The 20,125-nt window shown below is 43.1% G+C and overlaps 1 protein-coding gene across 1 annotated transcript; it reads left to right on the forward strand.

The window, feature by feature from the left end:
* Nucleotides 1-15,662: 15,662 nt before the first annotated feature.
* BJ212DRAFT_1250237 (uncharacterized protein) lies at nucleotides 15,663-16,152 on the forward strand (the record flags this gene model as incomplete). The annotated part of the gene is made up of 4 exons (XM_041329706.1): nucleotides 15,663-15,840; nucleotides 15,865-15,869; nucleotides 15,897-16,022; nucleotides 16,069-16,152. Coding segments are annotated over 4 exons (393 nt in total), but the record flags the coding sequence as incomplete, so codon positions are not given.
* Nucleotides 16,153-20,125: the final 3,973 nt, after the last annotated feature.

Genomic DNA, 20,125 nt, shown 5'->3' on the forward strand with positions numbered 1-20,125 from the left:
CAATCTTACTATCTGACTAAGGCACAAGTATTAACTCTTTCTCAGGAACCTTCACTTATCTTTCCTTTTTTTAGTTCTAGGTGTTCAATATGAGTAAGTGTTATGATTAAGCTAAGTCTGTGATAAGCAAATGAAGCAAGTGAGTAATATAGAACTTGGATTGGGGCTCACACCAAGCCTGCTGTAACCAGTAAGTGTTTGATGGTGTGAGTTGACAGCAATTGATCTAGCTATCTAGGCTCTATTGATTATCAATGATTACAATGGCATGTTGTTGATCATTCTCTTCTAGAGATGTTAGCAATGATGAGCTCCAATGAAGATACTTGACAAAGAGTAAAAGCTTGCTTAGGGCTTTTGAAAAGGAATAGCTAGAATCAAGTTAGAGAATACAAGTGCTACCCAATAGATATATATATCATTGGAGGGGATAAGGGCAGGTCTGCCATATTAGCAGTAAGGGTAAAGGGGAGACAAGTCACAGTGAGTCAAAATACCAAAGTAAGTAATGAGTACTGGTCAGGTAGTAAGGGCATAGGGGAGACAAGTCACAATGAGTCAGAATACCAAAGTAAGTAAGGAGTACCAGTTAGGCAGTAAGGGCATAGGGTCGGTAAGTCATTAGACTAACCAAAAGAATGGTACCACCATCATGACAATTGGTGAAGGCAATGCAAGTAAGAAGAAATGAGAACAAGCCAGAAAATGGAATGGGTGATCACCCAAGAATAGAAGGTCCAGTGAGATGTGAGAAGTAAAGGAAAATGAATAGGGGCCAAGCTAGCAGATGTTCTTATATCAGCAAGCTTTGCATGATATTGAGTGCCCATGTAGCATTTTAAGTAGGGGCCAATAGGTGCATTTATGTCATATGCCATTCTGGACTCTTAACTCTAAATCCACTTCTCCAGATATCTGGATCCAAGATCTGGATCTCTAATGATCTGATCTATCTTTATCTCTCTTCCAGAATCCAAACCTTATATCAGCGTCCAACCCCATTTAGACTTCCTCTGTCTCCAGACCCTGGTTAACTATGTTTCCCTTCTGATTACTAATCTGTTACATACATTTCATTTCTGGTATTCATTATTGGTGATCCATCCTACTTACTAATAGACTTTGCATATGCTTTGTACATAGCCTTTGTGTTTGCTGACTGATTCCTGTATGATACCTACAGTATATAAACCTCCTGTAACTCTTGGAAATACTTCAGTTTGAATATCATCTTAGTTCCTGCTCATTTCTGTGCCCTCCAGACTTGAGTTAGTTCTCTTGTCATCATCCAAGTCTGAGGATTGTATCCTAGACTACACCTTCAGTCCTACCTTAGGGTAGTCTATCCTCTATGAGTTTCTAGCCCAGACTTCATCTGGATTAGCCTTACCTCCTTGTCCAATCAACATCTGGATGTCCACTGGATTTATCTGAAATTGGAGCCTACAGGAGACACCTGCAGGCCAGTTGACAATCTGTGTTTGGTAAAGGTATAGTAAGTTGAGCATAGTCTTCCAGGGAATGTTTTTTTACCTGGTGTGGAATACCAATTCCTCCCACAGCCAGTATTAATACAATAGTAGACATGGTTACCACATAACTTTCCAAACTTTTCTACCATCATTATAGGAGCTATATGGTGACTGTGGTTACAAGTTCCCTCTCCTTTCTTGCATAAGAGTTCAGGATTGAATTTTGGTGCCATGATACAAGTGAAGGACAGTAAAGAAGCAGTATCATTAATGCAATTATACCTAGAATACACATTAATACAACAAAACATGTAGAGAGAAATGACAATTACTTGATGACAGTCATCAGGTAATTAATAAGTTCCTTGATATAAGTGGTGACATAATAAACACCCCTGCCACTCAGCAACCTGCTTCCTCAGTACCTGTGTATAAGATGTCTTCTATGATTGTAAGCTGGTAGGAATGATCCTGATAATATAGCTGTTGAAAGAGAAAGGAGGCAACAGAACCTTTCAACCTTTCTGGTTTCTCACCTTTCTTACATTTTCTCACCCTCATCAACATTTTTAAAATCTAATACTATGCAATCATTGTCTAAGAATGTGGATTCAAGCTTGGAGGAGTCTGAATCCAAGCCTTGGATTGTAGACTGGTTGAAGTGGGAGATACTGGGAGGTAGCCTGTTCAACAGGTAGCAAGTTCATCTTTCATAATTTATTTTACCTCCCACTGATGTGTGTTGCAACAGGTCCAAAATAAACCATTTACAATAGATGAGCAGCGAAAGGATTGGTTCTGGGACACTTCACTAGTTCCTTGAGGAACTAAGGACAAAAGGCTCAGATGATGTGGGCATTCAGTCTGTGAATGCAAGAGGGGAAAAGGATGCTCCCCTTATAGTCTCTATAAGTCATTGGCCTGTATATTTCATTGTCTAGCTTCTAACTGGCCCCTTTAAAATCATGTCAAAGTTCTCTAAGGAAGACCAAATAAGTAAGAGAGTGTATGTATATGTGTGTATTAATTGATCAAATGAGCAAGGCCTATGAGACCTATAATTGCAGCTTGTACTGCATATGACAGCCAAAGTCAATAGCTATGGCTTCACCATTCAACTACTGAAGGTCATAGGCAACCAAGTAGCTGATTTCTATGGCCATAGTGAAGATGGGTGTAAGAGTCCCCCAGGTATGAAGCTCAGGAAACCATTTGGCATTGTCTGCAAGGATACATAGGAGGAACCCTATGACAAGTTGAGGGAAGGATATATATTACAGCTCTTACATGCCAAAGGTATTCATGACATCCTTTGGTGTCTGGATGAGAAACCAGTGATCATTCCTGATATGCCTCCCCTCCCACCTGGTGTTGAAATGACAGCTACACCTCTATAATGAGTCAAGTATAGCACAGAAGATCATATTGGCTCTGCCACAGTGGTCTCACTTTCATAACCAGTCCATCAAATTTGTTGCCAAGCTCTTTTGGCCAGAGGAGGCATACCAGAGTGAGCCCAAGATCCTCAAAGAGGTCTATGAGATTGCACAAGACAATCTGAATGTGTTGGGTCACATTCCAGAGATGGTTCTGTGTCACAAGTTTGAAGAATGTCTATGGAAATAAGTAAAAAAGCACTAGGAATCAATGATATAGGCAGCCACACCCTATACCTTATCATGTTCAAGAAGCTTGACCCAATCATGATGTTGAGTGGGAAAGAGTTCCTTCTTGCATGGTGGGAGGCTGTCAAGTGTAAGTGTTCTGTCCTTTTCATGTTCTTTATCATCTACTTATCACTCTGACAGGTCATTATGCCCTCTGGAAGAGGGACATACATCACTGCAACATCAGCCCCAGCAATCTTATGGGATATCACTTTGATGGTCGATTTATCAGCATCCTTTATGATTTTGTCCTATCATCAATCATACAATTAATGTCTTCAATCAAACAAGATTGTCCCAGAGACTTTGAGCACACAGAAATGGTACTATTCATGTTGTTAGACCTTCTCATATCAGAAGTCATCACAGGTCAAGTTGAGCATGTGTACTGGCATGATGTTAAATCCTTCATCTGGGTCCTCACATGGATCTGTCTTCAATATAAAGGTAGTAACCTCCTCAGTAAGGACAGACCACTGGATGAATGGCTGATGGTGAATGCTCTTGGATATGCAAAAGAAAAGGCTGCCTTTATATTTCAAGGGATCTATAGCAAGAGGCTACACACACCAATATTGCATGAAGTGTCCTGGTGAGTTGCAAAGGAGTGCTTAGGGATGGTTTACAAATATGGAGGCTCATCTGATCTGGCTACAATGGATGATGGAGAGGTGTTCAAGACATGGCTCTAGGAAAAGATGCCAAAGGATATCCTTCAAGGTAATCTCTTGTCTGGCCAGTAGGGTAGGTACACTTGCAGTTGATGCAGTGTGTCTCTGAAGTGTGATGTTTTATACAATCCTGTAAATTCAGTGTCGCATGAACATCATGCTGGACTGGTGACCAGCCTGTTTATGAGGCAAGCTGTTGATAGATGGACTGGCAAAACTGAGTTTGAATTGAATGATGTGATGTTGCATAGAATAAAAAACAAACAATATAATTTCTTGCCATTGATGCAATGCACATTACACTTTCAAATGAGTCAATGGATCAATCTTCCATCATCCAAGTCATTCATAATGCCTCTCTTGATGCACTGGATTGGTTTGTATGTGATTCATGTAATCCGATAATGGCTCCCCACAGATTACATCCAAACACTCAATAGTTCAGACTGAACAGATACTAGATGTTCCATAGTGCTAGCTCAGTATACACATTTTCAAGGCAACATCTATTACTCCACAACACACACACATAAAAATCTTTAACAGTTTGATAGCTTGACATTGTGTCATATCCTGTATGCCAGACCTAGATCCCATAATATTCCTGTGCCTTCCAGGCCTATTTCCAGACCCCATATCCAACTCATTCCCAGATCCCCTTCCACTGTGTGCTCCACACCTCAGCAGGATTAGCTCTGCTATTGATTTGCCCCTGAGCTCCAGACCTCCATATTCTCACTATGAGCCTGATCCATACACCGCTATTCTGTCCACCATATGCACATTCTGTCCAGCAAGACATCTGGACTATATCCACCATCTCACATATCTCAGTCCTGTTTTTATCTTGCCTTCTGGATCCCCAGATCTCCAGACCTCTGGATATTAACTGTTACTATCTCTGGACCTATTCCCACCCTCCATCCAAGATCCTGCACCTATCCCCATTTAGGCATCTCTACCTTTCCAGTTCTTAGTTATCTCTGTTTCTGTCTTGCTGATTGATCCTTGTACTAGTTTCATCTCTAAGTTCATTTACTTATGTTCTGTCTCACTTACTAATGTGTTTCTGCATGCTCATACATAGCCTTACTCTGTTGTTTACTGATCCTCTCAGATAGCCTCTAGTATATAACCTCTGTACAACTCCAGTAGAGTCCTCAGTCTGAATATTACCTTAGACTTGCCCAATCTTCTTCTGGACTTCAGTCCATCTGAGCTTGTCCTTTTCCATAAGGCCTAAGGATGGATTCCCTAGGCCAGAATTCTGGATCTTTGGATTTATCCCCTATGTCTCTGTCCCAAGTCTAGGGATTGCTTCCCTAGGCTGGAGTCTTGCCTTTCCAGCACTTACCCTCTTTCTAGACTTTGGTCCACTTCCTGTCTCTCCAACTCTACCTTAGGGTAGTCTACCTCTGTTTCTTTCTATATCAGACTCTGTCCAATGTAGCCCCTATTCCTTCTGGACCTCCGGATGTCCTGTCCTCCTAACCCTTGGACATCCTGTCCTCCATACCTCCATGTCCTGTCCTGTGTACCTCCAGACATCTTGTCCTCCAGACCTTCAGTCCTCCTGTCCTCCATACTTCCAGACCTCCAGACCTCCTACTCTTCCATCCTATTTCCCATAGAGATATTACCTTGGGGTCTCTTCACTTCCTGTGCAATGGGAACTCCTCTGAGTATTTTCCATACTCCTCTGGAACTCTCCTGCACTCATCCAGAAGTCCTCCCACACTCCACCAGAGTAGCCAGCCTCTGGAAGTCCTTCAGACTTTATCAAACCATCATTGGACTTTATCTGAAATGAAGGACACATACTTGAGTAAGGGGCACAGCATATGAGCTGAGGCCAAACCCCTCTGAGTCAGTCTCTCTCTCCCTTGAGCATGGTTCTTAACAGTGAGGATGATGGTGGTTAGAGTGAGAAGGGCAGTGACACTGCTGCATCTAGTATGTACTTAATTGTGTTGTTTGGTGTTCTGGCATATGGGATATGACATTTGGTTGCATTGTCAACAGACCAACAGATGGACAGACCCTCCTGCCAGACAGGTGGGTAGACAGATAGACCTGGTGGACTTTCAAGAATTCTGGTTTCTTGAAATTTCTGGTCTGCATTTTCAAATATATACAAAACATTTGAAAACATAGTATATTTGGACAAAAAATTTAATATTATTGTAAACTGCTATTTAGAAGACAATAGATAGAAAATCCAGTATTATTCTTGAAGGAACATGTCCAATTTTTGCATCATGTCCCATGTACAGAAAATCTTTAACACATGAATATTTTTTTTTCAATGCTTCAACAGGCAACATGAGAGGAAATTTCTATCTTCTTAATCAATTCTTTTGGATGTTTGTTGGAGGAAAATTGGAAAATGCCTGCAGTGATAGAATCTTCTTAAAAATACATATCTTCTCCATCAATGCAGTCTCCTTAGGTATGTTCCTGAGTGAGCAAAGAATAAGCACACCAATATGTGAATACATGTCAGTGATCTTGGGAAGGCAAAGGGGGCATGTAGTGATACACTCCCCATCAGATGCTGCCAATAGGTTGCTTCCCTCAATGCAAATAATGGCAAGAGAACCTGAAAATGTCAGTAGAAGTCATGATAAGAAGACATAGAACATACCATTGGACAACTGACACGGGAAGATCTTGATATCCATGGGAGTGACTGACACAATGCCCTTGAGAGGGACTTTGATCTCCACCACCTTCACCCACAAGAGCTCACATGCAGCTTGGAGTGTGTATTATGAGACTTGCCAAGTGCTCTGGTCTCTGTTGATTTCCACACAAGCATAAGAAGGTAGGTTTGGGGTTAATTGGCTCAACAAGGGAACCAGGGACAGTGAGAATGATCACATGATTGGTGACAATTGATCCTGGTGTACCCTGGATAATGGAGTGGGCTTTGACATATTCCCTGTTTCATAGAAATAGTTGTTGAGACTCAGATGAAGGATGGTTTGTTGGAATTATGGTAAGGAGTTGGCCAGTTTTTTTTCACAGTCATCCCAGAAGCTTTCATCACCCCAGCATTAATTGATGCATACAACACATTGCTAAGTGTCAGCACCATAGAACAAAGTATGCTGATAGATAGAGTGTGACCTGATTGAAGAATAGTGAGGAAAATGTCTTTAATAAGGAATAAATTACTGTTAGTGATGCACCCCTGTCATATCTGCATATCCAGATCTCAGATCCAATCCACATTTTATCTCCATCCAACATCCCCTCATCCAATCTATCCACTTGTCCAGTCTGGTCCACAACTCATCTGAATCCACAACCAGCACTCATCTCCTTTTGGTAACCTCCTGACTCTGGTACTTTGGTTATCTGTATATCTGCCCTGCTCACTGATCCATTGTAGGGATTTCATTTACTGTGGGCTTGTATAGGCAGATATTACTTAGTGTTATGTTTGCACTTTTGGTGCTTATGTAATCATCATAGTTTTCACCACCTACCAGTACCAGTCTGAGACTGAGAGTTATTAGCATGATTTCCTATCCTCTCTGAGCACTGAGCTTAGTCCAGAAACCCTTTAGGGTTGAATAAAAGCTAGGCATAGTACATTTGATCCAACTTTAGAAGGCTACTTTCCAGTTCTCTTCTTGTTATGTTTCCTACACCGTTACCTATGTTTCATTTCTGTTTCATTATTAGTGATCTGTTCCTACTTACCAATAGACTATCCATATACTTTGTACATAGCCTCAGACCCTGCTAATTGATCATTCTATTAGATACCTACAACATATAACCTCCTGTAAATCTCTGTAGCACCTCAGTTCGAATATCATCTTAGTTCTGCTCATTCCTGTCCTCCAGACCTGAGTACCTCTACTCTCATTACCCTCCAAGACTTAGGATTGATTCCTATAGTCTATCCACATCTACCTCTGTCTACAATAGTCCATTACTGATAGTTTCTAGTCTGGACTCATCCGGATTAGTCTTATGATACTTATCCTACATCCAGAAGTCATCCAGATCTAATATGCTACTTGTCTGACCCTCTAGACACATTAATCTTGTCCTCCTGAAATAAGGAACAATACTTAGGTAAGGGACACAGCACACAAACTGAGACCAAAACCCTTAGGATTCATTAGCCCTTGAGTATGACCTTAACAATCCTGCAGACATGTCAATCTGATTGTTAACTTTTGTATAGCTGGAATGTACATGTTCAAGTTGATTGAATGACTTCAAGATGAAATCTTTATTGATGACAAGATGACAGATCATCTGCTTATGGATCCATTGACCTCTGAAAAGAAGGTAGTTGTCAAGACAAATACCTGGACCTTGTGGCAATAGAGGAGCTAATGCCTCAACACAAAGGGGAGAGTGTTGGGTAGGGGGAGCATCAGAAACAGACTCTGCAGTCAAAGCCTCTTTAAAGTTAGCATCAGCTCTATATTATTGCCCTCTTGCATGTTGGCTTCTGTCTCAGTAGCATGGTCATTGAACATGATACATACAGACAGTGCTAAGGGGACAAATGCACTAGAATTCTTGTCCTCTCCCAAGACCCCCAAGTATTTGTTCAGTCCAAATGGATGTCACATATTAAGGCCTGGATCAGAGAAGAGATCATCAAATGCAAAGTTAATGGGATCAATTTGAGTTGCAGTGAGAATAGAAGTGGCCATCTCACACCCATTGCACCATGTCATTAGTAGGTGTCATATGCCATTCCAGACTCTCAACTCTAAATCTGTCATATCCCATATGCCAGACATAGATCCCATCATATTCCCATGCTTTCTGGACCTGTTTCTGGACCCCATATCTGACTCATTCCTGGATCCCCTATCCTGTCCACCCTACACACATTCTGTCCAGCAAGACATCCAGACTTTACTTCCTCTTGGATTCTGGACTACATCCACCACCTCACATATCTCAGTCCTGTTTCTGCCCTGACTTCCAGATCCCCAAATCTCCGGACCTATTCCCACCCTCTATCCGAGATCCTGCACCTATCCCCATTTGGGCATCTCCGCCTTTCTGGTTCTCAGTTATCTCTCTCTCCGTCTTGCTGATTGATCCTTGTACTAGTTTCATCTCCGAGTTCATTTACTTATGTTCTGTCTTACTTACCAATGTGTTTCCGCATGCTCGTACATAGCCTTACTCCTTTGCTTACTGATCCTCTCAGATAGCCTCTAGTATATAACCCCTGTACAACTACAGTAGAGTCCTCAGTCTGAATATCACCTTAGATCTGCCCAATCATCTTCTGGACTTCAGTCCATCTGAGTCTTGTCCTTTTCCATAAGGCCTAGGGAAGGATTCCCTAGGCCGGAATTCCGGACCTTCGGATTTGCCCCCTATGTCTCTGTCCCAAGTCTAGGGATTGCTTCCCTAGGCTGGAGTCTTGCCTTTCCGGCACTTACCCTCTTTCTGGACTTAGGTCCACTTCCCATCCCTCTGACTCTACTTTGGGTAGTCTACCTCCGTTTGCTTCTACATCAGACTTCATCTGATGTAGCCCCTATTCCTTCCGGACCTCCGGACCTCCTGTCCTCTGTACCTCTGGACATCCTGGTATCCTGTCCTCCGTACTCTGGACCTCCAGACATCCTGTCCTCTGGACCTCCTATCCATCCATCCTGTTTTCCTGTAGAAGTATTACCTTGCAGTGGGAACTCTCCTGAGCATTTCCTGCATCCCTCCGGAACTCTCCCGCGCTCCTCCGGACGTTTCCCGCGCTCCTCCAGAAGTCCTCCTGCACTCTCCACCAGAGTAGCCAGCCTCCGGAAGTCCTCCAGACTTCATCGGACCATCATTGGACTTCCTCTGAAATGAAGGGCACATACTTGGGTAAGGGGCACAGCGTACGAGCTGAGGCCAAGCCCCTCTGAGTCAGTCTCTCTTTCCCTTGAGCATGGTTCTTAACAAATCAGCAGAGTCCAAGGCTATGTACAAAGCATGTGGATAGTCTATTGGTAAGTAGAAATGGATCACAAATCATGAAACGGAAATGAAACATAGGTAGCGGATAAGGGAGCAGGACAGATATACAGATAACCGAAATACCGGAGTTAGGGGATTACTGAAAAGAGACAAGCGCTGGTTGTGGATTCGGATGAGTTGTGGACTGGACCGGATGAGTGGACAGATTGAATGATGAGATGTTGGAGGGGGATAAGATGTGGATAGCATTGGAGATAAGATGTGGATCTGAGATAAGGGTTGGATCTGAGATCCAGATATGCGGATATGACAGAGCCTACACATACCTGTTCAAGATCAGCAAGGGATATTGTGCTTGATGGTGGCATTGTGATTATGGAAATGACCAGAGCAGTTTGATGAAAGGAAAGGCAACAAAAAAAAAGTCATTTGAGGCACCTGATATAAGGAATTAGGCGATGCCTCATGTCGGTAACAAGGTAATTAGGCCCTGAATAGACTAGGTCAATCCAATGATAACAGGTAAAATCATGCATGGTTCACTTACATGGCACAACCAAGAGTGTAATCATTACCTTATGTTGACACCAATGAACACATGAGCTTCCTCATGGTGAGTGTGAGCAGCCAGTGGCTGAGATATCCAATTCAGAAAGCATCTCAGCATGTTTTGTGATGGTAGCCAAGAAAGTGAGCATGACCAAGATGGAAGAATTGAGAATCGAATGAGCAAAAGGTGAAGACATAAGGATTGAGAATCAACTGAGCAAAAGGTGAGCATGATGGGGATATAAGGATTGAGTGTTGATCGAGCAAAATGTGAGCGTGACAGGGATATAAGGATTGAGCGTTGATCAAGTGAAAGGTGAGCATGACAGGGGGATATAAGGATTGAGAGTTGAGTGAGCAAAGAGTGAGCATGACAGAGATATAAGACAAGATGAGGCCAGTTCTTCATTCCACATGACTGGCAGACTTGTGCATCAACTTCATGCACAAGAACATGTCAGTATCAATTGTGTTAATAACCAGGTAATCGCCCTGGATGCTATGATCTTCCACCAGTGCTGCACCACAGATGATTGAGTGAACTGAAAAAAATTCAGATGAGATCCTTGGTCTTTGATGAACATGCCAGAACTGAAAGTGTTTATCTTTGAGAGAGTGTTGTCCAACTGGAGCATCATATGGGTGAACAAGAGCAACTGGATGAGTTTGGCCATCCATGACACAAGTGAAAAGCATCAGTAAATGCCCAAATATCACTCCAGCTCGAGTTTGAAGGATGATGCAGTCATATCAAGGGAAGTTGTGAAATGAAGGACTACATCAAAGACAGTCTGTAGTGGTGCACCAGTCCATAATGGACTCATAGTTGACCTTTACAAAGTGATGCTCAGTTACCTGCATTCTATGTGTTAGTTGTGAATCAGAAAATAATGAAACAACATACAGTTTCATCAGGCATGAACTTGATTCATTTTCCGCCAGGTAGTGGTATTCCACAAGCAGGGAGGGAATCACTCAGAAAGTTTGCAAGCTTACTGCGAAACCAATTGAATGCATTATCATTTGCATGCTCTTACTCCAAGGCCACAAATGTTTGCTTGTTTTGCACTGCACCCAACTTAACATGAAATGTAGTGTCCAAGTCATTGTCAAGGTGTTCATCATTGTCTGCACTGCTCGAGTATGAAGGGTCCTTTTGAGATGCAATGAGGTCATCATAGTCCTCAATATCCAAACAAATTGAATGTGCAATGAGGAAGCAATGGTCGAGGCAAAGTACCTGTGTAAGATCAATGCAATTCTGTCCTGTTTTATGAACAAATGAGAGTACACACCTGTTCAGCAATATTTTTGAAGTTCATCCACCAAAGATAAATCCATCTGATTGGGCCATGACACTTCTCATTTGGCTTGGTATTAGTATTCTGTGTAGCACCCTTCACTTTGATATCATCAAACAGGTGGGCATATGCATGCTGTTTTCAGGTATGCCCAATTCTTTCCTGAGTCATCTTCTGCACTATATCACTAAATAATTTAGATTGTTAGTAAAACTTTAACACAACTCAAACAAGAAACTGACATCCAATAGTTGTGTGAACTCCATTATGGCCAGATGGCCCATAGCAATGGTTTCCAATGTGTGCACTTCAAGAGCAGCATACATGTTGATGTTCACATATTCATGGATGCATTGAAGGAGCAGATAAGGGAGTGCATGAGTGCCTTGGTCAATGACATCATGTGCAGCAAATACAATAAGCTATGAAACCATCAGAATCAGTACAAGTGAGAGTCAATGAAACACCTTACCTTAGAGATATCTTCATACTTGGAGCTGTCAGAAAATGATATGTCCATAACATGGTTAAAATGATTGATGTTGCACCAACGAGGCATTGAGTCAAAGCTATTCCAGTTGTTAAGTCAATAGCTGCTGTGTCCAAAGTTGAAAAATGTACTGTACATTGATTTTAGACTGTATCTGCTGACCAACTGATTTGATGCATTCCTGAAACTGAGTCCACAAATGGTCAGAAAAATTACCTTCATTATTTACATGTAAGTGGTCAAATGAGACTGCATAATGGACATCCATGTGAGCAACATCTGAAAATGCATTCTTAAAGGAATCAATTAGAGTTGAGAATGAGAATACAGCAAAAGGAACTTATGTCTATGTCTTGAAGGCCTTGAGACATTGATTACTTTTCTTTGTCTTCTTGTTGACTGAAACTTCGAGCCTCCATGATTGTTGCTTGCATAGGCACACTTGTTTGCAGTGGATACAATGTCAGTACATTCCCAAGCTCTTCTCTAGGAATGAGACAAACAGGACAAGGGCATTTGCACTTGGTTCCATGTATCAATGCCATAACACATCTGTAGAATAACCATTAGAAAACTATAATGACAAGGCAATACACCTACTGCTTCTCATAGTCAGCTAATAAAATGAGAATAAGCGGGTAAAGGAGACACTTGATGTTATCCCAACATGTGACCCAACAACCAGTTTTTGAGAGCAGCACAATTGATTTGAGAAGATGCTTGAACAATTCATGCCAGACAACGTTCTTGAAATTGACAAAGGACTGAGTCCCAGAATACTGTTTGTCTTCTTTGACCTACAAAAATTAGTCATAAGCATAGAAGCCAACAGCAAATCGAATAATCTCTCATACAATTGGAAGCCAGCCTACAAGGTGACTGCCACCAAAACCTTTACCATTGCATATTCCAACAGGTAAATTTGCACATCATGCAATAATGGGATATTCCTTTTGATGACCAAACAAGAAGAGCTTTGCCTTATCAGCATATATAATGAAAGCAAAGGGCTTTCCTTCATCCTTCGGCAAGGATGACTATGAAACATACATTTACATTGTTAGAACATTCAAACTTAGTAGCACATACATACTTGACTATTCCAAAAGGCATTAGCTGTCCATGGCTCATCAAAGAACCATACAAAGTATTGTCTGTCAAATTTGTACAACCGTTGAGCATTGAACATGAATGCAGACCAAGGTGAGGGTCCTTCAACAAGTCACATGCCCAATCCCAGAGTGACCTATACCAGATATCAAAATTTTGCTCCTGGTCCTTATGCGGGACAGAAATCACTTCCTTTTTGAACTGTGCTTGAAAATTGATTGTCAATGAGGTATAGTAAGTCAGTACTCAGCAGAGGCTCACTTTTGCATGGCATGAAGATGCAGCATCCCACAGCTTACAGATGCCATCATAGTTGATGACTGAGAATCTTTCAAGCACAGCATGACAGATGAGACTGATGAGTTCATTCATCTGCAGTTTTGTGAGGTTGGCTTTCAGAATTAGTTCAGCAAAGTTGAAGTCAATATGCAAGGAAAATGGTTCCCAGGGAGTGGTATTTTTGGGTATGAGTGAGGGAGCAGCAGTGTGGCAGTGAAAATCAGCAAAGTGATCAGTCTTTATAGGGATGCCACTACATTGATGATACTCTGTCCTGATATCATCCTGCTGTGTTGCAGGTGGAAGGACATGATCATTTGATAGACCTATATAATGTTATGAGGACTGACCAGTTTTTTGACAATAGAAATATTGACATACCCCCAAGTTCATCAAGATGTACATACTCTGAGTCATTGAATGTAGGTTCACAAGTGGCAGGAGCCACATGAAAGCCCACAAATTATTAAATAAAACATGAATCTATGAAAAAATGAATCAAACCTTGGGACACACCTGGTCATTGTGATCAATGCAGGATTGGACAAGATTAAGGGTTCAACAGCTCAGTGTGTGCTTGAGCAGCTGTCAAGAGGAATTATACTCAGTGTGTTGGAACAAAGTATAAAAGACTCACCTACTCAAGCATTCTGTCTCTCAAGATCTTCCTGCATCCATATAGTGTCACTCCTGCAGGCTTTTTGATGGGCAGCAAGTCCACAACTTTTGAATTTCTCATGGCATGTTTCACAGATTGAGGTCCATTTGGGTGGCATGAAGATGTACAAAACTCAAAAGTAAGTGTGAATACAAGAATATGAAGGGAATATGGATATCAATGTTATCGATGGAGATGCTACAGTGGCACTCAAGTCGCATTCCAATGCATTCAAATGGTGCGCACAATTGTGGGAATGACATGTCAACATCAACAAGATAATTGTCACAATTATCAGTTATTCTTATTGATTAGAACACCACATGATATTGTGGAAGTGACATCTCAATGACAATTGCAATGTCACATCATTGCAATGCTTCTAGGAAATTTCCGACATGCATCACATTATTTTGTCACATGCTCTCAAAATCACACTTCAAAATCATCATTTCTTGATTGGCATCTGTTAAGGTCATACTCAAAGGGTAACTGGATCTGAAGGGCTTTGGCCTCAGCTCGTGCGCTGTGCCCCTTACCTGAGTATTGCCCCTTATTTCAGGAAGGCAAGACTAGCGCATCTGGAAGGTCGGACAAGTAGCATAACGGATCCGGATGACTTCCAGGTGAGGGATAAGTATCATATGGCTAATCCGGATGAGTCCAGACTAGAAACTAACAGTAGTGGACTGTCAGGGACAGAGGCGGATACAGATAGACTATAGGAATCAATCCTAAGTCTTGGAGGGTGACAAGAGTAGAGGTACTCAAGTCCGGAGGACAGGAATGAGCAGAACTAAGATGATATTTGAACTGAGGTACTACAGAAAGTTACAGGAGGTTATATACTATAGGTATCTAACGGAATGATCAATCAGCAGAGTCTGAGGCTATGTACGAAGCATGTGGATAGTCTATTGGTAAGTAGAAACGGATCACAAATCATGAAATGGAAATGAAACATAGGTAGTGGATAAGGGAGCAGGACAGATATACAGATAACTGAAATACCGGAGTTAGGGGGTTACTGAAAAGAGACAAGCACTGGTTGTGGATTCGGATGAGTTGTGGACTGGACTGGATGAGTGGACAGATTGAATGATGAGATGTTGGAGGGGGATAAGATGTGGATCTGAGATCTGGATATGCGGATATGACAGCATCCCTCAACATGCACTACTTATTAAAATAACTATGTAGGCATGTTCTATGGTAGTTATTATACCACACTTTTACTACTCAACTAAGAGTCTGTTTGGCCAGGACAACTTTGCCCAACTTTGCCCAATTTCAAAAAAGCAAGTTTGATTAAGTAATGCCAGTGTGTGCCAGTTGAGTGTGACTGATCATGATGTGTCGATTATCTATGTTATCACTTGATATGCCCTCGACCCATATGTGATTGAGTTCTCACCATTTGTGCAGTGCTGCCAGGATGCCACCCAAGGGCAAAGGTAAAAAAAAAAAGGCAGCCACTGAAGACAAGGACTCCATCAGAGAGGTGAAAGACTGCTGTGTCTGGTTATTGGCTGATGAAACAAGGTTGGTCGACTACATCGTTGACAAGCACTCAAAAGGAGGTGATGGGATGAATTTTATGAAGACTTTCTGGACTAACACCACTTTACATATGGTGGCTGGTCCAGTGCCTAAAGGTGCCCCCAAGACCTACAATTCCTGTCAGTCCAAGTGGGGTTGCATAAGTACTTGTTTGTGAGCGCTGGTACTTAATTAACTAATACATTTATAGATATTAAAAATGTACAAGGTCATCAATAAAATGAATGACACTTCAGGCTTATTGTACAACATGGAGAAAGGGGCCAATATAGATGATGGAGGGGAGACTATGAGGGCGGATTATATTTCAGTATGTGTTCTTCATCTCTCTTTATTTACCATGCTAACTATTTACATAGAAGAACCCTGACATGAGGGCCTTCAAGAACAAAGGGTGGCCCCATTTTCAGAAGCTCCAGGGTGTCATCCTGGCGACCACTGGCGGCTGGACTGGCTTCTACACTGGCCTGAGCAACACCACAAATGCATCAACCCCAAGCCATACTACTGACACTACTGCAGGTACGTCAACCCCTGCAGCCAGTGACATCACCATGTTGTCACTGGAGAAAGTGCTTGACCAGGTCGAGTTCAGTACTGGTAGCACCAGAGATGTTGAGATGAGTGCCGACTCTATGTCATATCCCACAATCCAGACCCATGTTCCATCATATTCCCACGCCTTCCGAGCCTACATCTGGACCCCACCTCATATCCAGCTCATTCCCAGATCCCCTTCCGCTGTGCTCCACACCTCAGCAGGATCGACTATGCTCCGGATTTACCCTTGAGCTCCGGACCATTGGATCTCCACTGCTAGCCTGATCCATACCCCCCTGTCCCATCCACCCTATGCACACTCCATCCAGCAAGACATCTGAACTTCACCTCATCTCAGATTCCAGACTATATCCACCTTCTTGTATTCCGGTCCTGTATCCACCTTGTCTTCCAGATCCCCAGATCTCCAGACCTCTGGATATTAACTCCAGACCTATTCCCACCCTCTGTCCGATATCCTGCACCTATCCCCATTTGGGCATTCTCTGCCTTTCCAGCTTTCAGTTACCTCTTGTTCCATCTTGCTTATTGATCCTTGTATGAGTCCTCATCTTCGAGTTCATTTACTTATGTTCTGACTTACTTATTAATGTGTTTCCACATGCTCATACATAGCCTTGCTCCTTTGCTTACTGATCCCCTCAGATATTGTTCAGTATATAACCCCTGTAGGTACTCCTGTAGTTCCTTAGTTTGAATATTAACTTAGACTTGCCCAATCCTCTCTCAGACTTTGGTCCACCTAAGTCTGTCCTACTCATCAGGCCTAGGGATTGATTCCCTAGGCCAGAGCTCTGCCTTTCTGGCACTTACCCTCTTTCCAGACTTAGGTCCAAACCCTGTCTCTCTGACTCTACCTTAGGGTAGTCTACCTCTGTTTGCTTCTACATTGGACTTCGTCTGATGTAGCCCCTATTCCTTCCAGACCTCTGGACCTCCTGTCCCTCATACCTCCGGGCATCCTGTCCTTCAGACATTCCATCCTCCTAACCCTCAGACATCCTGCCCTCTGTACCTTTGGACATCCTGTCCTTCATACCTCTGGACATCCTGTCCTTCTGTCCTCTGTCATCCTGACCTCCTATCCTTCCATCCTGTTTCCTGTAGAAGTATTACCTTGCGGTGGGAACTCTCCTGAGCACTTCCTGCATTCCTCCGGACGTTTCCCATGCTCCTCCGGAAGTCCTCTAGCGCTCTCCAGCAGAGTAGCCAGCCTCCGGAAGTCCTCTGGACTTTGTCGGACCATCATCAGACCTCATATGAAATGAAGGGCACATACTCAGGTAAGGGGCACAACATATGAGCTGAGGCCAAGCCCCTCTGAGTCAGTCTCTCTCTCCCTTGAGCAACATGGTTCTTAACACTCTAGGTCAATGCCACTGCTGCCACTGCCTCTCACTCCTATCACGCCAAGAGGCTTCAATGCTGCATTGCAGCCATTTCTTGCTCCTTCCATATCTTCCACACCTACCTCATTAATCTCAATGAAATGCAAGTCCAATGGAGATGACAACTCACATGGTCAGTCCCACCCCCCAAACTCCAAGTCCAGGAGTGTGGCAGGGTCCTCAAAATCCCAACACCTCACTATGCCACACGTGTTGGAATACTTTGGGGGGAAAGTGGTTGATAGCATCACCAACACCATGTTGGTCCTTCAGGACACCATTGCCGGACACTTTACTGATCCTGTCCCAGTCTGCAAGCAGCACACTGTACTTCAGGTCCAAAAGGAGAAGAACTTGGATGACAACAACGTCATCACCATGATGAACATTTTTCAGTCTGATGTCACCATCACTGATAACTACAACTCCATCAAATGAGATGGCATTCACAAGGTTTTTTTGGCGTGGCACCTCAAGGAAGTGAGGGAAGCGCAGGCTAGGGAAAACATACCTACTTGAACCTACCTACTTGAACTTATGTACAATCCTGCAATCAATAGACTCATGTCGTGTTTGTGTTCAAGCAATTGAGTGATTAAAGAAACAACTGAGCGCAATACATTGTACGTGAGATACTCAAACATAACAAACTAATCTACTCTTGTACACCAGGCAGTGGCAGCAGGCCTCTACATTGCCATTCTTGCAAATAATCAACCCACATTGATTGTGTGATCTCATTGCGGACTTGGTGTGCATGGGTGCATGCCACATTGGTAGGTGGCCCATCAGCAAGTGTGCCACTGTCATAAGGAGCCCCCCACTCATCAGACTCCACATGATGATAATTGTTAAGAACCATGTTGCTCAAGGGAGAGAGAGACTGACTCAGAGGGGCTTGGCCTCAGCTCATATGCTGTGCCCCTTACCCAAGTATGTGCCCTTCATTTCAGAGGAAGTCTGATGATGGTCCAACAAAGTCCGGAGGACTTCCAGAGGCTGACTACTCTGGTGGAGAGTGTGGGAAGACTTCCGGAGGAGCGCGGGAAATGTCTGGAGGAGCACAGGAGAGTTCTGGAGGAATGCAGGAAGTGCTCAGGAGAGTTCCCACTGCAAGGTAATACTTCTACAGGATGTCCAGAGGTATGGAAGGAATAGGGGCTACATCGGATGAAGTCCAATGTAGAAACAAACAGAGGTAGACTACCCTAAGGTAGAGTCAGAGGGACAGGGATTGGACCTAAGTCTGGAAAGAGGGTAAGTGCCAGAAAGGTGGAGCTCCAGCCTAGGGAATCAATCCCTAGGCCTGATGGGTAGGACAGACTTAGGTGGACCAAAGTCTGAGAGAGGATTGGGCAAGTAGAGCAAAGTCTAAGATGATATTCAAACTGAGGAAACTACAGGAGTATCTACAGGGGTTATATACTGGAGACTATCTGAGGGGATCAGTAAGCAAAGGAGCAAGGCTATGTACAAGCATGTGGAAACACATTAGTAAGTAAGATGGAACATAACTAAATGAACTCAGAGATGAAGACTTGTACAAGGATCAATAAGCAAGACAGAACAAGAGGTAACCGAATGCTGGAAAGGTGGAGATGTCTAAATGGGGATAGGCGCAGGATATCGGACAGAGGGTGGGAATAGGTCAGGAGTTAATATCCGGAGATCTGGGGATCCAGAAGATGAGGTGGACACAGGACCGGAATATGAGGAGGTGGATATAGTCCAGAATCCAAGACAAGGTGAAGTCTGGATGTCTTGCTGGATGGAGTGTGCATAGGGTGGTATGGATCAGGCTGGCAGTGAGGATCCAGAGGTCCGGAGCTCAGGGGTAAATCCAGAGCGGAGTCAATCCTACTGAGGTGTGGAGCACACAGCAGAAGGGGATCTGGGAATGAGTTGGGTATGAAGTGGGGTCTGGACATAGGCTTGGAAGGCATGGGAATATGATGGAACGTGGGTCCCAGATTGTGAGATATGATAATAATCCAGTATGTCATTGGGGTCATGAATGTGAATGATGTTGTGGACAAAACACACCACTGGAGGGATGCAAGATTGAATTTCCCAGGCTGTACTCAGGAAGGAAGCAAATAATCCAGAAGCACTTTTTCAACACACCGAAAATGTGTTCAATGACATTGTGGAGCTGCACATGATGTAGATTGATAACTCCTTGGGTTGCAAGGCCTGAAAAAATTTAGTACTAGGTGGTAAGCCAGTAGAATCACATACACCATCTGTGCCCAGCCCCATTCAGCAAGGTGGTAGTGCACACCACAGTAAGGCATGAGTAATTCACATGCAGCAAAGCCTGCATCTGCAAGGTACACCTTGCCCAGCAGGATTGTGAAATTCATTAAACAAGCCTCATTGTAGAGGCAAGCATCTGCTGCAGACCCTGGGAAGCCACTCAACATGTAAGTGAAACGCATATCGAAATCGCAGGTGACAAGGCAATTTTGTG

This window comes from Suillus subaureus, assembly GCF_016647635.1.
Source record: "Suillus subaureus strain MN1 chromosome Unknown BJ212scaffold_321, whole genome shotgun sequence".
In the NCBI taxonomy this organism is placed as follows: domain Eukaryota; kingdom Fungi; phylum Basidiomycota; class Agaricomycetes; order Boletales; family Suillaceae; genus Suillus; species Suillus subaureus.